Source organism: Podarcis filfolensis, assembly GCF_964270895.1.
Source record: "Podarcis filfolensis genome assembly, chromosome: 3".
Taxonomy (NCBI): domain Eukaryota; kingdom Metazoa; phylum Chordata; class Lepidosauria; order Squamata; family Lacertidae; genus Podarcis; species Podarcis filfolensis.
The window spans coordinates 61,428,662-61,453,901 of record NC_139606.1 but is presented as its reverse complement, the minus strand read 5'-3'; the positions used below and the strand labels follow the sequence as shown (position 1 = coordinate 61,453,901).

Below are 25,240 nucleotides of genomic sequence, written 5' to 3'. Positions count from 1 at the left end.
TTCCCCTTGTGTGACTACTTCTTCATGGGAGGACAAAAGTTGTTGGAACTGGCCCTTGTCTTACATTGCTGAGAAATGGACTGATGTAGTAGGAGGCAGAGATGACTGATAGAATCATAATAGATTCACAAATTCAGATTATTAAGTGATAGCTGCATTTGTGTGGATAATGTAACATATGAACTTGCGCTACATGTGCTCAGTTTATTGTCTGCTTATTGAATGTTTAAATTAGTTGCAATCTGATTGTAATTTGAAGGCCCCTTTACAGTACAAATTTAACTTGGCTTTCTTTATGCTGCAAGGAAAATAGCCCATTATCTACTTGCAGTAACAGGAGCAGTTGAACAAGGCTTGCTGTATCGCAATGGGACAGGTTACTTTTTTTCAGTCTATGAGCTGCGTGGTTGCCTCATGCAATATGGCACAACCTTGCAAATATTCAGTTTGCAATCTAACACGCTATCCTTGACCATGGCTTGGTTCTGTAGCACCAGAGTTGCTACATTCAAGTTTTGGGGGCAGTCGTAACACTGGCGTCTGCCTGGTGGGGCTGAATTGAGGAGTCATGCCCCACGTGGTGGCTGGGGTGAGCATTGGGTGGCAGGCAGATTGCTGCTGGATTTGGCACTGTGATCAGAGTCAGATCAGGCCCAGTAGGGCTGGCTTGGGATCCAGTGGATTCCCTCTAGAATCCTACCTCCCATTTCAGGGGAAGGCTGATGGAAGCCAGCAAAGCCAGACCAAGGGATACTTCTACTCTATCCAGCTCCCTGGTGCAAAGGGAGAATGTACTGCTCTGCCCATCAAAGGTTTTGAGCACATGCTAATCACAATTTAAACTTTTTGTTCTCACAGCATAAATCCTGGTGGGTAGTGTTCAAGGCCTGATATTGTGGGAAAGTACCAACAGTTGTTCTATAATCACTTATTTCATATCATAGTAAAGCTCCTTTTTTTCCACCGCCATGATCAAAGATATTCTTTTTTTAAAAAAATAATCCTACATTTGTAGTACAAGGGTACGCTATGGACCTTTTTCAGAAGTCGAATGGAAATAAAACAAATGCATCCTAGGCAGGGAGGTGGCTTGAGGGCAGCAGGTTCTTCACCTAACTCAAAACAACCCCAGTGTGTATACAGTATGTATGGAGGATGGCATCACGAATTGAAATGAGCGTGTATAACTTAGGGGCTGTGTCTGCTTCAGCTGTTCTGCTTCCACCTACACAGATATTTGTTCTGTGCACACATTTAAGATTGCGTTCCTCCAGCTCATTTAGCTACACTTAGCTACCGTATGGCACTCCACCTTGTTTTATGTGTTCAGCACACTTGTTAATGATGGTATGTTAGAATCAAGACACCCGGAGAGCAGATGTGGAACACTGGAGGGTCTTTATATTTTCATTGAATAGTACTAGAATACATGTTTCAATCTCTAGCTGTGATCATCATACAGATTCATAATCCACTGTAGGTTATACTAACATCAAAAGGGCACCACCTAACCCATGATCCAGCCAAAGTTAAGCACTTTCAGGCTGTAATTCTGTACTCCCCAACCTGTGAGGAAGTCCCATTGAACTCAGTGGGATAATCAGAGGATTGCTGTGAACAAGTCCTACTGATTTCAGTCAGAGGGTAACACAGATGTTTAAATGTCTTTATTTGAAATCACATTCATTTTAACAGTGCTTAACTTTGGATGGATCGTGCTTCTTATGTACACATTGTAACCAAAGACTAAAATAACAAATGAATAAGTGCCATATGTGAGTTCTTTAGTATTTTAGTAGTTGCACTAGTCTTCAGCTTTGTACATTCCATCTTTTCCAGTGTTCAGAAAGGAAGTATACACTAAACATTACCAAAGGCATCAGCATTGCAGCTCCACTGACAAAATGGGAAAGTGTACTAATAATAATGAGGCTGATCTTGTGACATAATGTAGCATGACCTTCTGTGGACTACAGTTTACTTCATCATATGCCTCACATTGATGTTACTCAGCAGGAATCCTGTGAATATTGATATTACACAGCAGGATTCCAATGCGGTGAGAGAACTGTAGAGTGTTAATTGTACAGTCATGATGTAGAACGGAAATGTGATTATTGTGAATGACATAAATGATGTTTTAAAAGGTTAATTTGATCCCATGCATTGGTCAATCAACTGCTCAACTGAAAAAGAACACCTGGATGAAAACAGGAAATGTATAAATTATGACATAGTTTCAAGTGCCGGTTTATTGCTTCTTTTCTTTCTGTTGCGTGTCTGTGTCATAACTCTGAAAGACTGCAAGGAATGCTGCAGCACTTGAGTGAGACTAATAAAAACATTTGAGCTTTCTGGACCATATTGGTAAAAGAATGCAGACTACTTAACTAAGCCTGTTCATGCATTATATTCTGGGGAGAACACACAATCTGGCCTTGGTTTTGGGTGAAGTCTCACCCTTGTCCTCCCTTTTCCCCAAACTGTGGGGAGAAAAGAACTAGGCTGTACTATATTAACTTGAATGTGATATTAACCTAGCCATTTAATTTAATGCCCATATTTTTTCAGGGTACAAAAAGAGAGATAATCATTCAATATGTGCATGACCATGTATATGCAGATCATGTTGAACCTGGAAGTATCATGGAAACGTCATAAAGAGGTCACTGAAATATCACTAAAAGCGCAGAACGGGGTGTTTGTTGACTTTTTCAATGGGTTTCAATTATATGCAATTTCACTCTGTTACGTTTCTTTTTACCCAGGCCGTTGGCCCTTAATTTGAAGGATTTTATATACTCGTGGCCTCTTTTGACAGGTGGAATGTGTTAGACCTGCCTTTTATATGTATTTTTAGGCTTTGTGTTTTTATGTTTTTATTCTGTTTTAGCTTTATACTGGTTTTATTCTTTGTAGTATTTTGTAGGTTTCTTTGAGTTACTTTGTGTGTGGGGGGGAGATCAAACCAATAAGTGCAATTAATAATAATAGCAACAGCCCAAGACATGCATGTTTCTTCACAAATTCATGGGGGTTGAGCTATCAATGACTATTAGTCATGATGGCTATGCATTGCTTCCGGTGTCAGAGGAAGCTTGCCTCGGAAATGCTAGTTTCTTGGCATCACAAGTGGGAGGGTGCTGTCACACTCAGGTACTGCTTGGGGGCATCTGGCTTCACACTGTGGGAACAGAATGCTGGACTAATCCAGCATAGGCCTTTGGTCTGATCCAGCAGGACTCTAATGTACATGATACAATGCTATATGCATGAAACTCTACATATAAGGGGCTGTGCCCCCTGCCCCACTCATAGAAGTTTCATTGCTGCACTTAAAGGAAGGTGAAAGAAGCAATTTTTACAAATTGCCTCTTTTTGCTGTAACTCTGGAGCCTATTTTTATTACAAAATTTATTACAAGGTTTCTGTAACACCCTTTATCAAACATGGTCATAGGGTGGTGTACAACAAAATAGGGCAAAATAAAATTATGTTGTAAACAAGAACTCTCATAAAATGCCTAAATAACATAATCGGCAACCATGCAATTTAAAAATGACTCAGCCTATTAGTCTCTAAAAGCTGAACTAAAAGCTGAGGTTTTTATCGTTCATCTTAATGAATATAAGTTTGCGGCAAGATTGTTTCCCACAAAAGGAGCATTTTTAATCTGCAGACTTCAGATGGGCTTTTTGCAACTATGTACTCAAAGGAGTGTTTTCAAAGGAGGTCTCTGTAACCTCTAATGAGAGCTAATTGGCAGCTACAGCAAGCCACTATGAACTTTGACAGCTGTCAAGCGCGTGACATCATTATGACATCACTAGCTGTCAAAGTTCATAGTGGCTTGCTGTAGCACTAGAATGCAAAAATAATAATGAAGCTACTCGTTTTTAATAAAGCTGTTTTGTAAAATAATAGGTTTTTTCTCTGAATTTAATGTTTGTATCCAACTAAGTTTACTTGGTGCAGACCCGTTTAAGTTAGTGAACCTAAGTTAGCCATGTTGATTGATTTCAGTGAGTGTACTCTGCATATCACTAACATTTGATACCCTGAACCTTTTGGCTATAACACTGAATGAATAAGAACTAAGTCACTGCAGTCACAAGCTGAAGCTATCAGGCACTACCAGTGAAAAATGAAAGCAAACCTGTTTATCATGTTTGTTTAATCTCATGTTACAAAGTTGGACAGCCTTCATGCAGAGTGTTAAGAATCTTAATTTGGGTGAGTCATATCCGCTTTCTGTATTGGATACGTAAGTGCAATTTAACATAACTTAATTACTAGTTAGATAATATTCTAGTAGCATGCATAATAACTCCTTGTTTGCCATGCTTGTAATTTCACACATGTGCTTCTCTTGCATGAATATAAATACTCAGCAAAGTTAATCTTGGTCACCTATACAACTGAATAAAAGTCAGCTTACTGCAGTTCCTTGGGCCTCTTGATGGTGGCATCTACTACTCTTCTCATGCTGCATATACTCAAAGAGGCAGGTGAATGAGCTGCATTTGTGGCAATAGAACTTGGCGGCCAGCTTCCCCCACTCTTTACTGGTGGTGGGTCATTGCCCTGTCATCCACCATTCCCTTGTCATAGTGAGCTGCCCAAATGGCACTAAATACACACATTGCTTAAGTATATTGGGGTGGCCAGCATGGTGCCTTCCAGGTCTTGTGAACTGCATTTTCCATCTTTCCCAATCATTGTCCCCACTGACTGGGGTTGATGGACATTCTTAGCCTTTAGAACTTATATAAACTCCGTTCTAAATCAGCTGCATTGGTTGCCAGTTCGTTTCCAGGCCCAATTTAAGGTGCTTGCAGTTTAAGGAGTTTAAAGGTCTAAATGTCTCAGGCCCCAAATACCTGAAAGATAGCCTTTGTCCCTATAGATCAGGGGTCCCCAAACTAAGGCCCGCGGGCTGGATAATGCCTGAGGGACTCATTTAACCAGCCTGTGGCGACCTCCACCGCCCGCTCTTACCAGCGCTGCACTGCGTGGCTACCCACTTCCGGGTCGGAGGAGCACCAGAAATAGCTTGTGCGCATGCATATGAGCATGTGCTCCCCCGCCCTCCGGCCTACCGCATGATCAGCACTGGAGACACCGGCCCGAGGTGCAGTAAGTTTGCTGCCCCCTGCTATAGATCCTCTCATATGTTACAGTCAGCAAGAGGACTCTCTTGGTAGTCTCATCACCCTTAGAAGTTGGGGGAGAGATGGACCAGAAGAGGACATTCCCTGTGGTGACTCCTAAGCTGTGAAATCCTTCCCCACAGAGGCACAACTGGCACCTTCACTATTCATCTTTCTGTGAATACTGAAGATGCACTTGTGGCCTTTGACACCTGAGAGGTGTGTTTTCAGGGTCCAACCTATTCTTGTGAATAATTTAACAGTTAATACTGAATTTAATTTGTTCTAATTCTCCCTGGCACCTGCTTGTGAAGAGCAGTTAATTAACAGTAATAATAGTAGTAGTAGTAGTAGTAGTAGTAATATAGATGCAAATGAAAGGAACGACTAATTAAAAAGCCAGTAGCTGAGACTCCAAATGAATCTTAAAAGAAAAGAACAGATAAAGAAATGACTGATTAAAAATCTGGTAGCTGGAAAACAGTTCAGTATTACTTTTCTAGTTCATACTGGAAAGTCAAAAGAGCAAAATCATCACAAGTACAGGAAAATAACACAGAAAATAACATAAAAAATTGGAAGAAGCTACTTTCACTGCAATAATTTTGCCCTGGAAATGTAGCCTCTGGCTTTGTGTTGTGGAGAAATCTCAACTTGCTTCTACATGTCTGATTTTACTGAGAACATTTCCCAGGGAAGGAAGAATAGGATGTGCATCAGTGTTGAAGACATTTTTGTTTCAGCAATTTTTTCTAACAGGATGAAAAGTCTCTGGGTGATCGTTTTGTGTTGTTTTTAAACTTGTATATAGTTGTGTTTTGTACTGTTTTTTAAAAAAAATATAATTGTTTTTATTATATGTTTGTAAATCACCTTGAAATATGTATAAAAGGTGAGTCAGTAACCAGCCAATCAATAATAATAATAATAATTTAGGCAAGCCTTGGAATCCATCCTTTTAGAAAAGCACTGAGTTCCTTAGACACTAACAGGAAACCAGACATTACAAACCTAAGTACAAAGTTAGTACCTTGTTTTCTACCACTGACAAACCACAGTCAAGATGGTTGTCTGAAATATTGGGCTGAATTGTAGCACTCTTACCTCACATTCAGATTCCCAAATCATTTTTTCTCTTTGGAAAACTCAACTCATTCAGTAAAAGCTAACCTCCCCCCCCCCCCCAATCTACCTCATCTGAATAACAAAGACTAATGAACTGAAACATAGGAGCACTTCTTTGGCTCCAATAAGCAGGCAGCAGGCTTCCAGTGAGTGCTCCTCTCAGTAAAGATAGCTACTGTATTGTGTTTGCCTTTGTGGGAAGGAAGGGGAAGTAACTGCCCCTCCCCTAGCACTCTTAACACCCAAAAGTAACAGGTAGCCAATGGGCTTTGAGGATTCTAAATGAAGGGGTTGAACAGGGACAAACAGAACCAGGTAGCTACACTCACATGGTGATACCCTGTTGCCTTGTTATCTGGTTGCTTCAATTCAAGTTGATTTTTAATTTTGAGAACAAATCAAACTGAGTGATATAGTCACCTTTAATGGTATTTCTGCTTCCCATGACCCTTCAGCAATAATCTCATACTGGTGGAACTGCTCCTGTGTGATTTGATTAGTTTATTATTGCTTTCCTACCCCTGATGAATATTTCACATACATGCTAGGTTTATAAGAAACTTCAGCACTTCCTTGAGCTAGTAGGTGGTAGCTGCAATTATCATATGAATACCAGTAATACCATGTCTAAATCTTGTTGCAGTGCTCATAGATATAATCTGAAGTGCCTTATAACCTTTAAGCACTGATTCCTAGAGTGATGCAAAGAGCACAAAGGCACTTATTGAAAGACTTCTTACAAGCATTCTTAACTCTGGTTCTCATTGGGCTTTAAACAAAAATAGACCTCACTGACATTGCCCATTGCCCAAGCCAAACATGTGAAGCATCCTCTGTGGGTTCCCCCTTTTTAATTTCTTCTTCATGCTCATGTCTGTATTTCACTGGCTTTCTTGTTTTTAATTGTTATTTGTATTGCTCACCTGAGTTTCCTCATTACAAAGGTTTTATTTGTTAATAAATAAAAGAGATACTGTAGTCTGGTTGGATAATTCCAGTGATACTGTGGACCAGCCTTACAGTTCTCAGTGTTCTTTCTTAAGTATTTGTACTATACATAAGCGGTTTATTTAAAATAAAAATCAACCTGAACGCTTCTGTAGATAAACTTCTAAGAATGGGATTTATAACCCCCACCCCCTGAGAAGTATATCTTTTTCATAGTCAGTATATCTGATAGGCCATGTGAAGGTCTAGTATTTAGGTTTGTTAATCATTGTTCACATTTGACCTTGTGAAGTATGTAGAGCCCAGTAGGCAGTGAATTAGGCAAGCTGTTTAGTATCTCATTTCTTTCTGTTTCAGGTGTAGTTGCTTCAACTCTAGACATCACTATGATTGATAAAGCTGTTGCCTATTTGTTTTAATGATGGGTATTGGTGGAAATGGAACTTAATAGACATACAGCTGTTACTTTTGTCTTCCTGTCTCTATCTATTCTGCTCTTTTATCAAACCGTTTGATGTGCTTGGTATACCACAAATGGGTAACAGATTTATTGTGTTTGCTAAAGGACTACAGTGAAAAGAAATGCATCATTAGCCCCCTTTCAGTTTTAAGGGGCTAATGTTCTGCTAATCACCTTTCACCACAGAGCCCAACTAGAAGGAAAGTGGAGAAATATTTGATTGCATTAGCATGAGAAGCTGTCCTATCAATACCACCAGAAAATCCATGATGTAGCTGAATTGGAAATTGGTCTGGCTCATTTATAGATCCAGTTCATTTGTCCTGTATGAAATTAAATGAAATCCCTTAGGAGGCAAACAGGAGTGTATAGTTAAATGGGAAGTAATCATTTGGTTCTTGGGCTGCTTACATGGCACAGAACAATGAGAGCACTTCAACTTTGGTAATTCACCTTGGTGATTAATAGTATTGATTTAAGCTAAGTGCAAAGTTCGTCATAGTGGGTGTTCACCCTTCTTACTACACCGTTTATCATATTATAAATATGATAGAAAACAGTGGCCATCGGTGCATAGAATTGGGCTGTAAGCTTTATGTTCTGAAATCCATTCAAGGCATATTTAAGAACATAAGTCCCCAGACCAAAGGCCTATCTAGTCCAGCATCCTGTTCTCACAGTGGCCAATCACTGGCTACCATTGGCCAACCAGTATGGGAAATCCACAAGCAGGACATGAATGCAACAGCCCCGTCCCCACTTGTATTCCCCAACAACTAGCATTCAGAGGCATATTGCCTCCAGTACTGGAGGTGGTATACAGCTGTCAGGGCTAGTAGCCATTGATAGCTTGCTCCTCCATGAATTTGTCTTGTACCACTACAGTTTGTGGTAGTGAGTTCCATAATTTAATGATTTTTTTTTATTTAGCTGTGAAGTACATCCTCTCATCTGAGAGAACTTGAGGCAATTTATGTGATCTTCCTCGGAGTTTTTATTTACAAGACTGCTGTAAAAACAAAACACAGTATTATTCATGATTGTGGTGTTATCTCCTAAGAGACGTGGGCTGCTATCTCATGAACATCTACCTACAAATAATCTTCACTGGGCCCGCTGTAACTTAATTCTGAGTAAAGATGCATAGAATTGTTCACAGTGTCTATACAAAAGACTAAAACCTTAAGCCAGAATGAAGCCAGTCTCCTTGTTTCTTATAACCTACCCCTTCCTCTCACAGAACCCCACGGTGGTTAACATTGAAAAAATACATCATTTAAAGCAGAACGCTACAAAAGGCAGCAGAAAATAATAATCAGCATGCAGTGAAGGAATATTTTGCCCAATGTGGGGTTTGAACCACAACTCTGAGATTAAGAGTCTTATGCTCTACCAACTGTTATACTCCAGGCTCTTGCTGTTACCTTAGATATATATATATATATATATATATATATATATATATATATATATATTTCAACAATTTAAAACCTTACTCTGTGCATGGTGTAAAGTCAGGTTGAAAAGACACTACAAAGATAAAACCAGTTAAAACTAACTAGAAAAATAAGAAAACGTACTCAAATGCCTGATGAAATAGGACTTCACTTGGTGAAGTTCAACAGGGAGAGGGTCTACCTGATCTCAGTTGGGAGGCAGTTCCACAGAATTGGGCCCACAATACTGAATGCATGGCTCTTGGTGGATACAAGCTGTGCTTACAAATGAACATAAAGTTTAGGTTATATGAGTTTTTAAAATTAACCCATTAATTAAATTTGCGTATGGTTAAAACCAATATTTCAGAAGCAAGAAATATAGTTTTCAAATGATGTGTTCATGTGTTGTGACAGATCATCCTAGAAGATCCATCCTATGTGGGAGAACAGGGGAGATGCCTCTTAGTGTGTGCCATCTGCAGTTTTTATAAGCCCTGGTATTAAAAAGGTATAAATGATCTACTGACTGCTTATTAGGGTGCACTCTTCAGTCAATTAAATGTTTGAGGGTTGTTTTTTTAAAAAATAATTACTTAATCTAACAAGTGTTACTAATGACACTTTACTTTCTACTCTTGAATTATCAGTAGAAGTGTCTATAACTTTATAACAAACAAAATATTACTCTATTTTTAACAACTGAAAATATCCATTTGCTTATTAGATTCTGAGAAACTCTTTACAGATTCTCCCCCACTTTTTTCCTTTGAAAAATCAGCACAATTTACTGAATGGTTAGGGGAAGGAAGTGTTGTGGGTGAGAAAGACAGATGGCATGTTCACGAGAAAAGACACGTCTTCTATGTTGCCTTTTTATGATGCTGTAGGAGCAGAAGGTTGCTTGCTTTAATAATAACACAAAGCTAGCTATGTTACTAAGGAGAATTACGGCACTGAGGCTTATGCAGTAAATGTTAACGGATAGTACAGGTTTGTGGTAGGTAGCCTACCCAGAGACAACACCTTTCACTGTTTTAAAACCAACCAGTCCTGTAACGTGAGTGTGGCCACACAAGAGAATCCAAGATACTTCTAATGTTGTTCTTTGTGAATTCACTTCTGGTGAAGCTGATAGACTGACAGGAGTGCAGCTAGAGAGACCACTTATGCCTTGCCAAAAAGGAGAACACGTATCACGAAAAAAGCAAATGTAGATTTAGAAGTAATTACTATAATGTAAAGAGAAATACAGGGACGCGGGTGGCGCTGTGGGTAAAACCTCAGTGCCTAGGACTTGCCAATCGCATGGTCGGCGGTTCGAATCCCCGTGGCGGGATGAGCTCCCATCTTTCGGTCCCAGCTCCTGCCCACCTAGCAGTTCGAAAGCACCCCTAAGTGCAAGTAGATAAATAGGTACCGCTTTATAGCGGGAAGGTAAACGGCGTTTCCGTGTGCTGCGCTGGTGCTGGCTCGCCAGAGCATCTTCGTCACGCTGGCCACGTGACCCGGAAGTGTCTCCGGACAGCGCTGGCTCCCGGCCTCTTAAGTGAGATGAGCGCACAACCCTAGAGTCGGACACGACTGGCCCATACGGGCAGGGGTACCTTTACCTTTACTAAAGAGAAATACAATACATATACTGTATTTTTCGCACCATAACACTCACTTTTTTCCTCCTAGAAAGTAAGGGGAAATGTCTGTGCGTGTTATGGAGCGAATGCCTGTGGATGGCAGGGGGATCTGCTGCAGTCGTGAGCAGAGGATCCATGGTTCCCCTTCCTTCCCTCCTCCGTGGCTCGCTTTGAAACAGCAAAACGGGAGAAGAGCCGCTGAGTGAGGAGGAGAGAGAGACAGAGAGCCTGCTTGCTTTAAAGGAGCAAAGCGGGGAGAGGAGAGGAGATGAGCCGCTTACACGAGTGTAAGCAGCTCCTGTCCGGTTGGCTCCTTTAAAGCAAGCAGGCTCTCTGTCCCTCTCTCCTCCCCACTCGCTAAATAACAGCAAAGATTTTTCAAGCAGGCTCTCTGTCTCTCTCTCCTCCCCACTCGCTAAATAGCAGCAAAGATTTTTCAAGCAGGCTCTCTGTCTCTCTCTCCTCCCCACTCCTCTTATAAGAGCCTTCTCCTCTTATACCCCTCTTCTGCATTATTAACAGCATCCTTCTCCACCCACCCCACGCGTGTTCCTTGTCCCTTGAGTGCTTTTCCTCCCCCCCCCCCACTTAAAACATGGTTACAAAGCACAGATTCACATGGATCCTCAGGATTTTTGCACTGGGTCACCCCAAATTCACCATCAGATCACATAGCATGTCCATGGCTACAGCTTGCACCAAAAAAAATCACGCACCTACTGTTGCCTGGGGCCGCAGTGGTGCAAAAACGTGGTTACAAAGCACGGATCCACATGGATCCTCAGGATTTTTGCATTGGGCTACCCCAAACTCACCGTCAGATCACATGTCTGTGGCCACAGCATGAACCACAAAAATCATACATCCACTGTTTCGTTTAGAATATTTTCTTTCTTGTTTTCCTCCTCTAAAAACTATGTGCGTGTTATGGTTGGGAGCGTGTTATAGAGCGAAAAATACGGTAGTATAAGAACACAAGGAGAGCCTGCTGGATCAGGCCAGTAGCCCATTTGGTCCAGCATCCTGTCCTCACAGTGGCCAACCAGATACCCATGGGAAGCCCAGAAGCAGGACCCAAGCATAAGAACACTCTTCCTCCTGCAGTTTTCAACAACTGGTATTCAGAAGCTACTGTGGAGGCAGAAGTACAGTGGTGCCTCGCAAGACGAAAATAATCCGTTCCGCGAGTCTCTTCGTCTAGCGGTTTTTTCGTCTTGCGAAGCAACCCTATTAGCGGCTTAGCGGATTAGCGCTATTAGCGGCTTAGCGGCTATTAAAGGCTTAGCGGCTTAGCTGCTAAAAGGCTATTAGTGGCTTAGCGGCTTAGAAAAAGGGGGGGAAGCGAAAAAAATCGCAAGACTCGCAAGACGTTTTTGTCTTGCGAAGCAAGCCCATAGGGAAATTCGTCTTGCGAAGCGCATCGAAAAACGGAAAACCCTTTCGTCTAGCGGGTTTTTCGTCTTGCGAGGCATTCGTCTTGCGGGGCACCACTGTAGGAAGACTACTATCCATAGCAGGGGTCAGCAACCTTTTTCAACTGTGGGCTAGTCCACTATCCCTCAGACCATGTGGTGGGCTGGACTATATTTTGGGGAAAAAATATGAACGAATTCCTATGCCCCCAAAATACCCAGAGATGCATATTTTATTTTATTTCAAAAAAGGACACATTCTACTCATGTAAAAACACACTGATTCCCAGACCGTCTGCAGGCCAGATTGAGAAGGCGATTGGGCTGCATCCAGCCCCCGGGCCTTAGGTTGCCTACCCCTGATCTATAGTTACTTTCTCTGATAAAAGATACCTCTGGATTAGTATGTTGCTTTTGAGATGTGGAATCTTGCATTTAATTCAGCTTCCTGAAATTTATGTAACTGTGAGGGATTAGCTGGATGACGAGGAGTGGTGGGAGGCACCAGCCAGGGAACTCCCAAGGGACACCCCAGAGGAGGGAGACTCAAAGCCAGGAGATTGGTGGTGGGACACTGACAAGAGGTCAGAGGGCAAAGAGCGGAGGGAGTTATTGGATGCTGAAGAGGCAATGGGATTTAGTGAGCAAGGAGAGCCTGTGACAGGGAGTAGTTCAGACTCAGAGGCTGAAGCAGAGGAGGGGGCCCCAGAGGCTGCAGAATAATCCCAGGAGTCTGTCTCCCAGGTGTTGTAAACCGCAACAAGCTCCCCTCACCCCTTGTATCAAGGCCATATGGGATGGTGCATAGAGTGGAGCAGAGATTAAAGGTACCCCTACAGCAGTTTGAGACTGCTTTGGAAACATCTGGCAGAGGAGGGGCCTTAGAGGGGGTTGAAGGCAGGGACCATCAGTCCTGGCCACTGCTCCATAGGGGCAGTACTTGCTGGGAAGTGTTGCTGAGTTGTATGCTGTTTCTTTTAATAAAGAGTTAACTTCCCTGCCAAACTCTGCTTCTTGATTTCTGACCTGCTCTTGACTCCAGCCCTGACAGCAGCTCTTCATAAATAAGTTGTAAACTTTAAGCAAGGATACAAATCATGACTCTAAAGTGATGAATATGTCTACTTATCATTTAATATTACTCCTACATATTGCTTGCAATTTACACTGTATGGATGGTGTAAATTATCGGATCACCAAAGGAGAGGAGGATGGCTAAAGGGTTCCAGAGTTCTAGGATGTTTAATTTATAAATCTCTAATCCAAGAAACATTTCAGTTCTCCAGGATGAGAACTTGCATGTAACCAATCACAAAAATGTTCTGGGAAAGGGGGAAAAATTGTATATTGGTATATCAGACTGTGTTCTGGTAAATTTTGAAACTCATTGAAAGTTATTCAAAGGGAGACAAGTTTTTCTGAAATATGATTTGCCTCTATCATTGATCTTTCCCTGTAATGTGAAATTGCACAGAGTGTTCGTTCTAAGGTTTTACTCTTTCTTCATGCATCGGAAGGATGATGCCCAGGAAGCCAGGCCAGTTCTGTATGTGAACTGTCTGCACACCTTATGGCATGTCCCAGAATCTTCTTTAATGCACGGGGTTCTTTGGTAGATGAGGTGATGTGGAACGACTTTTAAAAAAATGATTTGACTTTATTTTATGTGGAAGCATTACATGGAATCTGGTAGACCATGGAGCGAAATACTGTGAACAGCCAGGAATCTAATGGCTCCGTTAACGGAAAGTTATAAAAGCCGCATAATGCTTCCCTGTTGTATGAGAACACTTTAAAGGTGGAACCCATAAATGCAAAATATTAGAATTGTGCATAGCTCCCAGATGTGCTGCCAGTGCTGCAATGAGGAACCACTACTAGAAGAGTCCTCAAGATTCAGTTATTTATTTATTTCAAAGAGGAAATCCCTCCTCTTCTGCCATTTCCCCTTAAAGTACAGCCTTCTTGGAACAAAAGCTTAGATCTGTTGTTCCATAGCCAAAAAAATGTTGCAAGTTCTTTTTCATTTCATCACTGTAGTTCATTTTCTAGTTACTGGTTTTGGAATTGGCTTTAAAAGCAACTTCTGTTCTCCAGGACAGCAGCTACCTTTGATGGTTGCTGAGAAAAGCCATCAGGTTAATTGAAAATATATTTGCAGTGCTGGAACTTTAAAACTAAGATTGACAAGAATATTTTTCACTCTTCCTTGCAGATATTGCAGTGGTGGAGATGAGTGATGCTTTCCGCCAGCCCTCCCTCTTCTATCACCTGGGAGTCCGAGAGAGTTTCAGCATGGCCAATAATATTATCCTCTACTGTGATACAAATGCAGACTCTCTGCAGTCATTGAAGGTAAGTGATGCTCTTGTAGCTTGAAAAGATTGAAGTGGGAGGGGACCTGAGAATTTCAGAGAAATGTCTTATTGCATTGAGGTCTATATGCTTACTCAATTCTCAGTTTTATTTGTCATCATGATTTCTTAACAGCTGGAAAGGAAAACACAATCAGATGCCAAACATACAGGGTCAGTGTGGTGTGGTAGTTAGAGTGCCGGACTAGGACCTGGGAAATCCCTATTTGGCCATGAAGCTCACTGGGTGACCTTGGGCCAGTCACTGCCTCTCGGCTTAGCCTACCTCACAGGGTAGTCATTTACAAATAAAAAATACTATGCTAAGGGAACCACAAAATGTCTTTCCAATTACTCTTGCTTTCTGTCAAACTGCTTCAAAGCTCAGTGTGAAAGAAACCTGGAACAGAGGTTTTGGAAATCGCAGTAAACACCCAAAAGGTATTCCACGTCTACTTCACTCCACCGTGGCTAATTTTCCTGTTGCATTAAAGTAATGTTTTAAAATTCTTGTATTCCTTCTCCGCCTGTCCACCCACCTGTCCCGCTCTTTTTGCCCGCATTGATTCCCTGTTGCTCTTTGCACCTTAAATGTTCAAAGGGCAGAGCGGCAAGAACTGACGGGTGGGACATGTTGAAGAACAAATAAAAAATTGAAATTAACTAGCCCACAGAGACTCTAGTTCAGCAATACCCACAGAGTTGGAAGGAACCCAGTATGTCATTCCTGTGACAGGATATCCTAAAGCATCCAAGACGGATGCCCATCCAGTATATGCTGGTAAATTCAAGGGAGAAAATAGCAGTACTTCCCTAGGCAGAACAATTCATTGTTGCACTGTAATTACAGTTAGGGAGTTTTTCCTAGTATCAACCTCATCGTACTACCCTAGCAAATTAAAACTATAGAACCATGGAGGGCAAGCCTGGGTGTGATGAGAGTGCTTGTACTATCTGAGCCCATGGGGGTCTGATCCTGCACAATGCATTCCACATTCGCCCTACTACAGGTAGTTGACTTAATTTGACAGCGTATGGCATTCAGTTGTTGGAATTGCAGGAAGTAATGACTGAGACACTGCTTTTACTACCCCACAGCTGGTTCTCCCATTCCACCCCCTCCCCGCACCCCACAACTGGTCTCATTTCCTGTTTCAGAAACCTGTGGGCAAAAAACAAAACTGAAACAGCAGCTGATGCAAATATATGTAAACATACATACACCTTGTGATATATAGGAGCATCAAACACAGAACTGAATCAGTATGGGATTCTGAGGTGTAGCAGGCTGCTGCCGGTAAAGATTTGACTTTCTGAAAAGGACTTTGGGGCTTGGTTGTGTTGGAATTATTACTGTGGTGTTTGTGGGTGGGTGTGAGGAGGGGGATTGTTGGTTGTTATGAGTGGGTTTTCTTGTTGATTTTTCTGTACAGTCATACCTCGGGTTGAATACGCTTCGAGTTGAGCACGTTTGAGTTGCGCTCCTCGGCAACCCAGAAGTAACAGAGCGCGTTACTTCCGGGTTTGGCCGCTTCCACAGACGCTCAAAATGATGTCACACGCATGCGCAGAAGCGGCGAAAAGCGACGTGTGCTTGCACAGACGTGCCGTCGCTAGTTACGTTTACTTCTATATGCGAATGGGGCTCCGGAACGGATCCCGTTCGTATCTAGAGGTACCACTGTATTTGAAATATTACTCCTGTATTTTGGTTTGTTAGCTGTCTTGATTTGTCTGGGAAGTAGGTGGGATAGAACTGTTTAAATAAAAGTGAACAAAATCAGTTCTAACCACAACTCCTCCCTCTGCACAAGCATATACCTTATCTTACTTCAGGCCTACAAATACTAAGCTGTTTGGACTTTTGAACAGATGAAGTTATGTAGCTAACCTGTGGTTTCCTTGCATCCCTTTTATTGTGCCATTCAGAAATAGTGTGGAGCATCTGGATGTTTTTAAGTCCTTCCTTGCAGTCAATTCAAAGGCGTGTCCATGGCAACTGACAGCACAGCAAGATATGCATAATGATAACTGATGAATATGAGTTTCCCAATAATAGCAACTAGTATTTAATATATTGGATAAAAATAGTTGTCAAGTAGCTGTGCCGGCGCAAATCTTCAGAATGGACATTGCAATGGATTTATTAACAAATAACCTTGGCTGGCATATTGTTGCAAATTCAACTACTATCTTGCTAACAGGAACTGGTAACATTTGCCCAGTTTTGTATCTAAGGTTGCCACAATTCCTTACTCCTGCACCTTCAGCAACAGTCTGACATGTAGCATTATTAATCAGATTGAGCAATCGATCTACTACTTAATGCCAAAAAAGGCTTCTGAATGGTTTATAAAATTACATAAAATTACATTACATTTAACATGGTTAAAATGTACAGCATTTAAAACGTAGAGTAAGACCATTCCATGAAAACAGCACGGCAGTTAAAGCAGGAGACTAGGTCAAGAGAATGCCTTTGTAAACAGGTGTGCCTTCAAAAAACAGTGGAATGCCAGTACAGATTGGGCTCTCATATTTCTGACACTGGTGCTAACGTCGAAAAAGCCTGCCTTCAAGTCACCACCAGTCCATAAAACAGAATGGTGAATCTTTTCCTGTCCCTTTTATCTTCATGTTAGGGAAAGTGTCACTTTTTAATCTCTGTGGTCCAGGCCGCTGTTAAAGGCACAAGAGAAGGTTCAGTAACTGTATCTGTATCTCTTGCATTCATTACAAAGGGAATTTCTCCCTAGGCAATGGAATCCCATAAAATAAATGCAAAATTCCAAGGGCAAGTTCTGTATTAGTTATCATCTGCAATTTATACAATTGATATCTATCTTTTTTTCTTTATAGGAAATTATTTGCCAGAAGAATAATGTAAGTATGTTTTTCAAAAATAGTAAATTGTGGTATGAATTGCCCTGCGACTTAGCTGAAGGTTTAAAAGTATGCCACTCAGTTTTCTCTGATACACCTATTCCATATATCTCTGTTACTCAGGTCAAAATGCCTGAATTTCCAGCAGCAAATACTAGAAATCGCATTAATTAACCTGTTGCTAGTGCCATGTTTACCATTTCACATTGTCTTTACCAGGTTTTCTACAATTTGTCTCTTCTCCCTTCACACAAGCAAACTTCCTTGATTCTTACCCCCATGCATTCCCTTCTCCCATTCCTACTCTTATTTCTTCCCTTTGGCTTGATTTTAAGCAAGTTGCTTTCCTTTTCCTGCTTTTGGAAACTGTACAGATAGATAAGCTTCCTGCTTTTACAAATGCCCAGGACTGATAAACTGCATTTAGCCCACAATTCCCAGACAACATCCTCATGACACAAGGAAAGCTCTCATGATCAGACTAGAGGCTCATAGTCTAGCATTTGGTTTCTTATGGTTGTAATCCAAACATCAGATGCTTCCAGGAAGCCACAAGCAGGTTGTTGCCATTTGTCCCTCAACTTCTGAGATTCAGAGGTGGACCTCTAACTATACAACTGTTGACTGCTCACCTAGCCTAAGGCTTGTCTTGAGTCTTTTTAGGATTCAGCAATTTGTTGTTGGAGCAGAATGTGGAAAGTCAAGTTAATTTGGGGACGTGGCAGAAGAATTGCTCGCAGGCTGCTTTAAAATAAAGCACAAAACCATATAGGATTGTGGAGAGTGGTTCTGCTTTCAATGAGAAGAGTGGTGAAAAGCGGGTTATAGCAATGACAATTTTAATCAGTTTTAATATTTTAATCTGTATGTTTGTAAGCATGGTCGTTAACTTTTATTGTTTCACCTTTCTGTAAACTACTTTGGGGTTTCTTGTTTTTACAATCAAGTGGTGTATAAATTTTATCAAACAAACAAACAACAACAACAGGGAAACACTTGTTCCTCAGCTTTTCAGAATAACCATTTGTCAGCTGAATATGGTTTTCTTTCATATTTGCCTCAAACTGTTGGAACTTATTAGGAGGAAGGAAGCTGGCCTTGTGGGTTTTCTGCTTTGGTTGGCATCACAATTATCTAAACTGTTCCGTTTGTCAGTTGGAACAGTCCTCCTTCTCCTCCCCTTGTGTGATGTTCAGGGGGATCTCTCAACCCCCTCACCTAGCCAGTATTGGGGAGAAAGGGAGGGGAGTCCCGTTGTGTGAGTAGCAGTCCTTCCACAAGACTTTGACTGGCGGGACTCATTGGGTGAGTGCATTCCCAAAGCACTTTATAGACAGCTGCAATCATGCAAAGGAGGAACAGTAGGGAAGATGGATAGGATATTTTTGTTTTTATTCTATATATTTTGTGGCTACATCAGGAACCGGAAATGTGTTTCAAAGAGATTATATTTTAGAAACAAGATGCAGGAGGCTTCTGGATGTTTCCATTATGCAGATATGTCTTTCGATATTGAAGTGTTTTGTGCTGTTGACACCTTAATATGCTCTATCTCACATGAACAGGTTAAACTGGTATCCTCTGGACACCTGTCATAAATCTCTATAATGCAAAGTAGAGTAACCTGCCATATTCATATGTTGCTGATCTCCAAGTCCCATCACTCCCAGGGATGATGGTAGTTGGAGTTCAACAAAAGCTAGAAGAGCATAGGTTCCCCATTCGTGTTACAATAGATATGCACAACATGCTGTTTTTCAGGGGATCAGGTCAAAGTTGTTGAGCTTTTTTTTAGGGAGGAGGAAAATGTCAACATTGAGTAAAGGGGTAAGGGGAAAAGTTGCTCACCAAAAGATCGCTAAGGAAACAATCTGCCTCACAGATTGTTCCACTGATCATGCGAAAATGGAGGCCGGGCCGAGGGGCTGGGGCAGGATGCTCTTATGCCAACACAAAGTAAAAGGAGCCCATGATTGACCGGAACCTCCCGGGAATCAACCTGTCAATCCCGATTGACCTGTTGGACACCCCTGCCCTAGTGGAAAGCTATTCAAGGGTCACATTTTAGACATGCAATCATGCACCTTTAAAACACATACACCAAGAGCGATTTCCTGTGGAAACAAAGTCATGTTTTAATTCTTAGTAATTCCACTCAGGTTTCACCTCCTTGAGAGTTTTTTTTTAAATAAAAAAACAAGGTTTGTAGTTTAAATTTTTAAAAAGCTCTTCAGCAGCCTTTATCATGACTGTGCAAAAGGCAGCAAGGACTCAGCGATCCCAGCAGAAGGCTGCAAATAAGGTCAGCACACAGCTGAACTGCAAGCATTGCAGTTATTTGAAGCCTCAAACTTCAAAATGCAATCACATCCTGAATATTGCATGCATGAAATTGCATAATGTATGGACTGCTGTTTTCATATTTGCAAGAAACGCAAGTCTGCTTAGGACTGTCCCCCTTCTGTTTTGATTTTCGTGCAGCAGATATTTGTAATTTCACCACATCAAAGCTCTTAACCCTCTTAGCAACTCCCTGATGAAGAGCTAATGGTTGGAAGGGGATCCAGAGGGCTATATGAAATACAAGTGTAGGCGAGATTCCTCACCCCAAGCTTATCACACTCAAAACAATTGTGAGAATTGCTCCACTAATGAAAGATGAGAAAGTTTGTCAACATTTCAATATCCTGCAAATGTGTGTTGGTCTTATCCCTATTAGATAGCAAGTTAGATAGCAATCTGTCTATTTTTCTCCTTGTAAAAGTGGACACTCTGCTGTATATTTGTATTAATCACAATATTAGCACATATTGACTTGATTGCTGAAAATTATGTGAGAAATGGGCTTAATAGCATGCTCTAAATTTTGCCATCTGTTACAACTGTTTGAAAGGAAAACCCTGCAGAGAAGTACTTTCAACAATAAGTCTTACGCAATACAGTTATTATGGATGGTCTCTGAAAGAGACACAGCAAGGGCTGTAGAAAAGAGAACTGATTCATCACCGACTCATCACCACAATAATATTGGCAATTTCGCTATCACACTAACCAAGCATAAGTACTGGATGACGCAATTATGAATGCTGTGAGATTACCACCTTGTCGTGGTGTAGTGGTGACAGGCTCAATAATGAACGTGTCATAGCTTCTCCAGAGCTGGCAGGATCTTTATAGCCAAGAGGAGTTGTGATTATTGCACAGAGAGGGAATATAGATAATACAACTGCTAGCTTGTTTATTTGGAAATAAGTCCCAGTGTGGCTTAAGGAAATAGGACTTTGTAATTCCAGTCTTTTGCTATAAGTTCTCCTTAGGGTTGTTCGTATTTCAGTACCAGAAACTAGATATCTTCTGAGATTTCCCTGTAACATTCCCTACAGCAGTATAACGCTGATAAGGACACCACCGTAGATATACTAAGAAACTGATCTTACTCTGCTTGAGCTCTCTGACACCAAAATGAAGTTTTAACCATAATTTCTAAAATGTGAAAGCTCACAGTGTAGAGGCACACAGAGGGGCACATGCAAGCCCCACCCCATGTCCCCCTCAGTTCCTGGCCTTCCCTTTGTTATATGAAGGTGTGCAGAGGGCTTCTTTGAGTAGAAGCCCCTATAGGCCTTCCACACACAACATAGAGATGGTTAGGAATTGAGGACATAGGAAGGTTGAGGGCAGTGCTTGCATCAGTACCTGTCCTGCCCCCAATTCATAGATACAGAGGTTTGCCTGAATACTCAAAACACCTGAACATGGCATTAACATCCATTGTAAATAACCTACCACGTGGACCTACTTCTTCACTCAGTCATTAGAAGCCCACCTTGCTTGCTATCTGAAGTGTCATGGGTGATACAAGGTAGGGCTGTTTGAGTAGTTGTAAGTTGATTGAGAAATTCCCTCCTGAGGGAGGTACATTGAGCTTCATCGTTACTAGGGAGGAGAGAACTATTAAAAACATACCATATTTTTCCATGTATAAGACTCCTTATGTGGGGGAGAAAGGGAAAGGAGATAGCCGCTTTGAGACTCCTTAGGGTAGTGATAAAGCGGGATATTCTTCTTCCCCCATGTATAAGACGCCCCCTGTTTTGGGGGACTCCAAATTAAGAAATTAAGAAAACACCCTTCAGCACTACCCATGTATACAACGAGCCCCAATTTTAAACCAAATTTTTTGGTTTAAAAACCTAGCCTTATACACAGAAAAATACGGTAACTGTTCCAATGAAATTATTTGCTTATTTCATACAGTTTATATATTGCTTGATTATAAGAAACAAACAAGCCCCCACCTCAAAGCAGTTTTGTTGATCTCTTTGTGATCCTTGTGGTTAGTTTTGCTTTTGCTGTTGGGTTAGCAATGTTTTATTGCTCTGTTGTTGTCCGGGCGGCCTTGCAGATCCACATGTGTGGAAATGTGAAATAATAGTAAGTTAAATAGTAATCATTCAGTGTACCACTGAGCTTGCAAACAATATCCTTTTTTTTTTTTTTTAACTACTTACAAACCCAAACCTGAATTGTTTTAAAGCAAATGTGAGCCATCTGCAACCTTTGGTCTAATGTTATGAGACCCTCAGCTCTCAGCCAACCTGTCTCCCCTCCCAGCTGGACAGAAACACACAGAGAGATAAAATAAAGATGATGGAAAGAAAGAAAGAAAGAAAGAAAGAAAGAAAGAAAGAAAGAGAAAGGGCTGTGCACTGCCCTCTTTGGGCTTTGCCCCACTAGCTGCTAGCTTTTGCCCTGACTGCAACTGGCATGTGGTCCTTGACAGATAACCCCCCCAAGGGATTGCTGTAATAAACAGAAAAGCATTGAACATAGGTTGCACTGGGTTATAGCTAACTAAGTCATACTCAGATCAGACTTTTTGAAATAAATTGACATGTTATTCAAGTCCATTGATTTCAATGGGTCCAATGGTTTAGCTTTAATAAAGCATTCTCATGCCGTAATTCATACAGAGTGTATATTTTTATTTCTCCTGCAGATGTGCACTGGCAACTACATATTTGTACCATATATGATAACTCCCCATAACAAAGTCTACTGTTGTGACAGCAGTTTTATGAAAGGACTAACTGAGCTGATGCAGCCCAGCTTTGAACTTCTGCTCGGGCCAATATGTTTACCTTTGGTTGACCGTTTCATTCAGCTTTTGAAGGTGGCACAAGCCAGCTCAAGGTAAGGATCCTCACCATAATGCAATCTTCTGCCAAATTCACATGCGAAACCCTTTCAAGAGGGGGAAGAACATCAGTGAGACAAGTATAGCATATGGTAGTAGCATCCAAGGGATGATGATCTGTGTGTTCTTAGGTTGTACACTGAAGTTGTCCCATTCAATCAATGACTTCTGCTTGTCCAATTGCCCTTCCTCTTACTCTTCTTCCATCCCCACACACTTCCCACCATTCTACTTTAGGGTTGGGGAGAGTCCCAGAACAAATTTGTGGTGTTTGCATGGGCAGGAGATGGTGGGGATGTTTTATTGCACAAGTGTTTATGCAAATGGAACAACTTTGTCAGGTGCAACCTTGTGCGTAGGAGCATTCTTTGTATTGGGAGTGACCTGGGTGGGGTGACGTTGTTCCTGGTTAAGCTGCTTGCTAGCAAGGCCAATGCACCCCAGCTGTGATATCACTGAAACTAGAAAGAACCCACAATCCTACCTCGCCTTCTTCAAAAGCTCAAGAAGCTGAAGGGAGTACCTGAAAAGTAAAAGGTGGGTCTGGGAAGTGATGTGAGGTGAATTTTCTGCTAGAAAATTCTCCGGAGAATATTCTCCACAAACTGTAAATTCTAATGTAAGAACCAGTTTTATAACTTACATTTTTAAAATCTAGTAAATAATAAGTCAAGCTGTGATATTGCTGATATAAGTAATGAATAATGATTTTTTTGAACCAGTTACATTACTGGGCATTGTGTCATTCACTATTGGCAGTTCTGAAATGTGAGCTACAGAAAAATTATTTTTTTTTTAGTTTTAAAAATGCTATTTAATTTGATGAACACTTGAATTTGTATGTATTTCAACTATATGTAATAGCCTTTTTTCTATTTTGGTGTGACCTGATTCTTAGCAATTCTGCATCCTTGGGCACACAGTGTTTTGTTTTCTTTTGTTTTGTTTGGTTTGGTTTGGTTTTTACAGAAAGTAGCTTTAATGCTTTATACACTTAAAGTACCTAGGCCTATACAATCCGTTTCAAGTTTGGTGCAAAAAAATCAAAGAATGTGAATTCACTGCATTGCCCCATTGAATAAAAGTATCTGTACAATTTTTGGTTGCCATCTGAACAAGTTTACCCATGAATAAACATGTATATTAACTAATTATATCATTTTCAATGCATTAAAATGTATATTCTCTTATTTTAAATGAAATTTCTCTAATATTCTCATTAATCGAGAATATTCTCCAAAAGATTATTCTCAAGAATTTAACATCACTAGGTCTGGGAGGGGGAGAGAGACACTACTTCTTTTTGTACCCCTCCCACTGAAAATGAGAAGTTGCCCCAGAAGAGCCTTGGTCTCTACAAGAAAAAGAAGTGCACAACTCTCTCCCAGCTTCCAACATCCCTTACCATGCTGAACTATGTATATGAAACATGGGATGTGACTTCTGTTCATGCATCCCATGATTTGCAAATAGTTTGTGTTCTTCTGAATTTAAAGGGATGCATGTTATATGGCTGCATTACAGAAGTGATCAGCTTGCAGTTTCTTGCATTCATTCCATATATGCAGCTCTTTATTGCAGGGTTGGGGAATCTTTGTCCCTGCAGTGGTTATAACTCCTATCATTCTTGACATCACCTTTCATTACCTTGATTCGTCTTCCTGGTTCTCTTACTGCCAGTTATAGTCTCCAGTAGCAGTTGAAATGAAAGCCCCACATTCGTACTTCATCATTGTGTCTACTGTAGAATTAGGTAGTCAAGTAGCTGTCCTTAAATATTCAGGCTTAAATTGATAGTTTTCTTTTCCATTCTATTTTTTTCTTTTTCTTTTCCATTCTAGTCAATACTTCAGGGAGTCAATTCTTAATGATATCCGAAAAGCACGTAACTTATACACAGGAAAAGAACTAGCCGCAGAACTGGCCAGGATACGACAACGGGTGGATAACATTGAGCTTCTGTCTGCTGACATTGTGATAAACTTGTTGTTGTCTTACAGAGATATTCAGGTAGGCTCCTATTGTTTAATTTGAATGTATTGCTCCTATTATTCCACCGACATATTTCTTCTCACTACTAACATATTTAATCCATTATAACAAAATCATACTCTGTGGAGTGCTCCTGTTCACTGTTCCTAGAAGTCAGATGCGCCTTCTTCCACAGATATTTCGTTTGAGTTCCACCTCCCAGCCAGTTTTCCACACACCCCTGGTCAGTCAGCTTTCCGTGGCTAACTAAACACACAAGGCCCTTATTTCAGAGGAGGCTTGCCCCCATTAAGGTTCCCCTGCCAAAAGGTGTTTTTCTCCTACTGTAAGTCTGTATTGATTTATCATTTGGACGTTTGCATTCCTGGTGGGGTGGGGGAGATATATGTTTAACAAATAAATAAGGTAAAACCTTTGTAGGTTTCCTGAGCCTGCTAATACTTCCCTCTAGAGCAGCAGTGGAGAACCTTATTCCTCCAGGCCTCTCTTATCTGCCCTTACAACTTCCCAGGCCACCCTCCCTCAGTGGCCTTGTTTCCAATCCCTGGTAATTTTTCATGGTTGAAATGTGTCCTACAACCTTGGTAATGCCTACCACACAAAAGTAAACTTTGCATTAGCTTGCCTACCCACTTTTGTCTCTCAGCCC

At 41.1% G+C, this 25,240-nt stretch overlaps 1 protein-coding gene across 6 annotated transcripts in view; it reads left to right on the top strand.

Annotated features, from left to right (window-relative positions):
• Positions 1-25,240, top strand: part of MAP3K5 (mitogen-activated protein kinase kinase kinase 5) — a 91,140-nt gene that overhangs the window by 11,400 nt on the left and 54,500 nt on the right. For all 6 annotated transcript variants that reach the window (XR_014546641.1, XR_014546642.1, XR_014546643.1 and 3 more), the window contains exons 2-5: positions 14,381-14,520; positions 17,379-17,402; positions 22,402-22,595; positions 24,441-24,609. Coding sequence is in view for 2 of the 6 variants with exons in the window: in XM_083607595.1 (XP_083463721.1) it covers positions 14,381-14,520; positions 17,379-17,402; positions 22,402-22,595; positions 24,441-24,609 (527 nt within the window). In the remaining 4 variants the exon portion in view is untranslated. The remainder of the gene's footprint in view (positions 1-14,380; positions 14,521-17,378; positions 17,403-22,401; positions 22,596-24,440; positions 24,610-25,240) is intronic.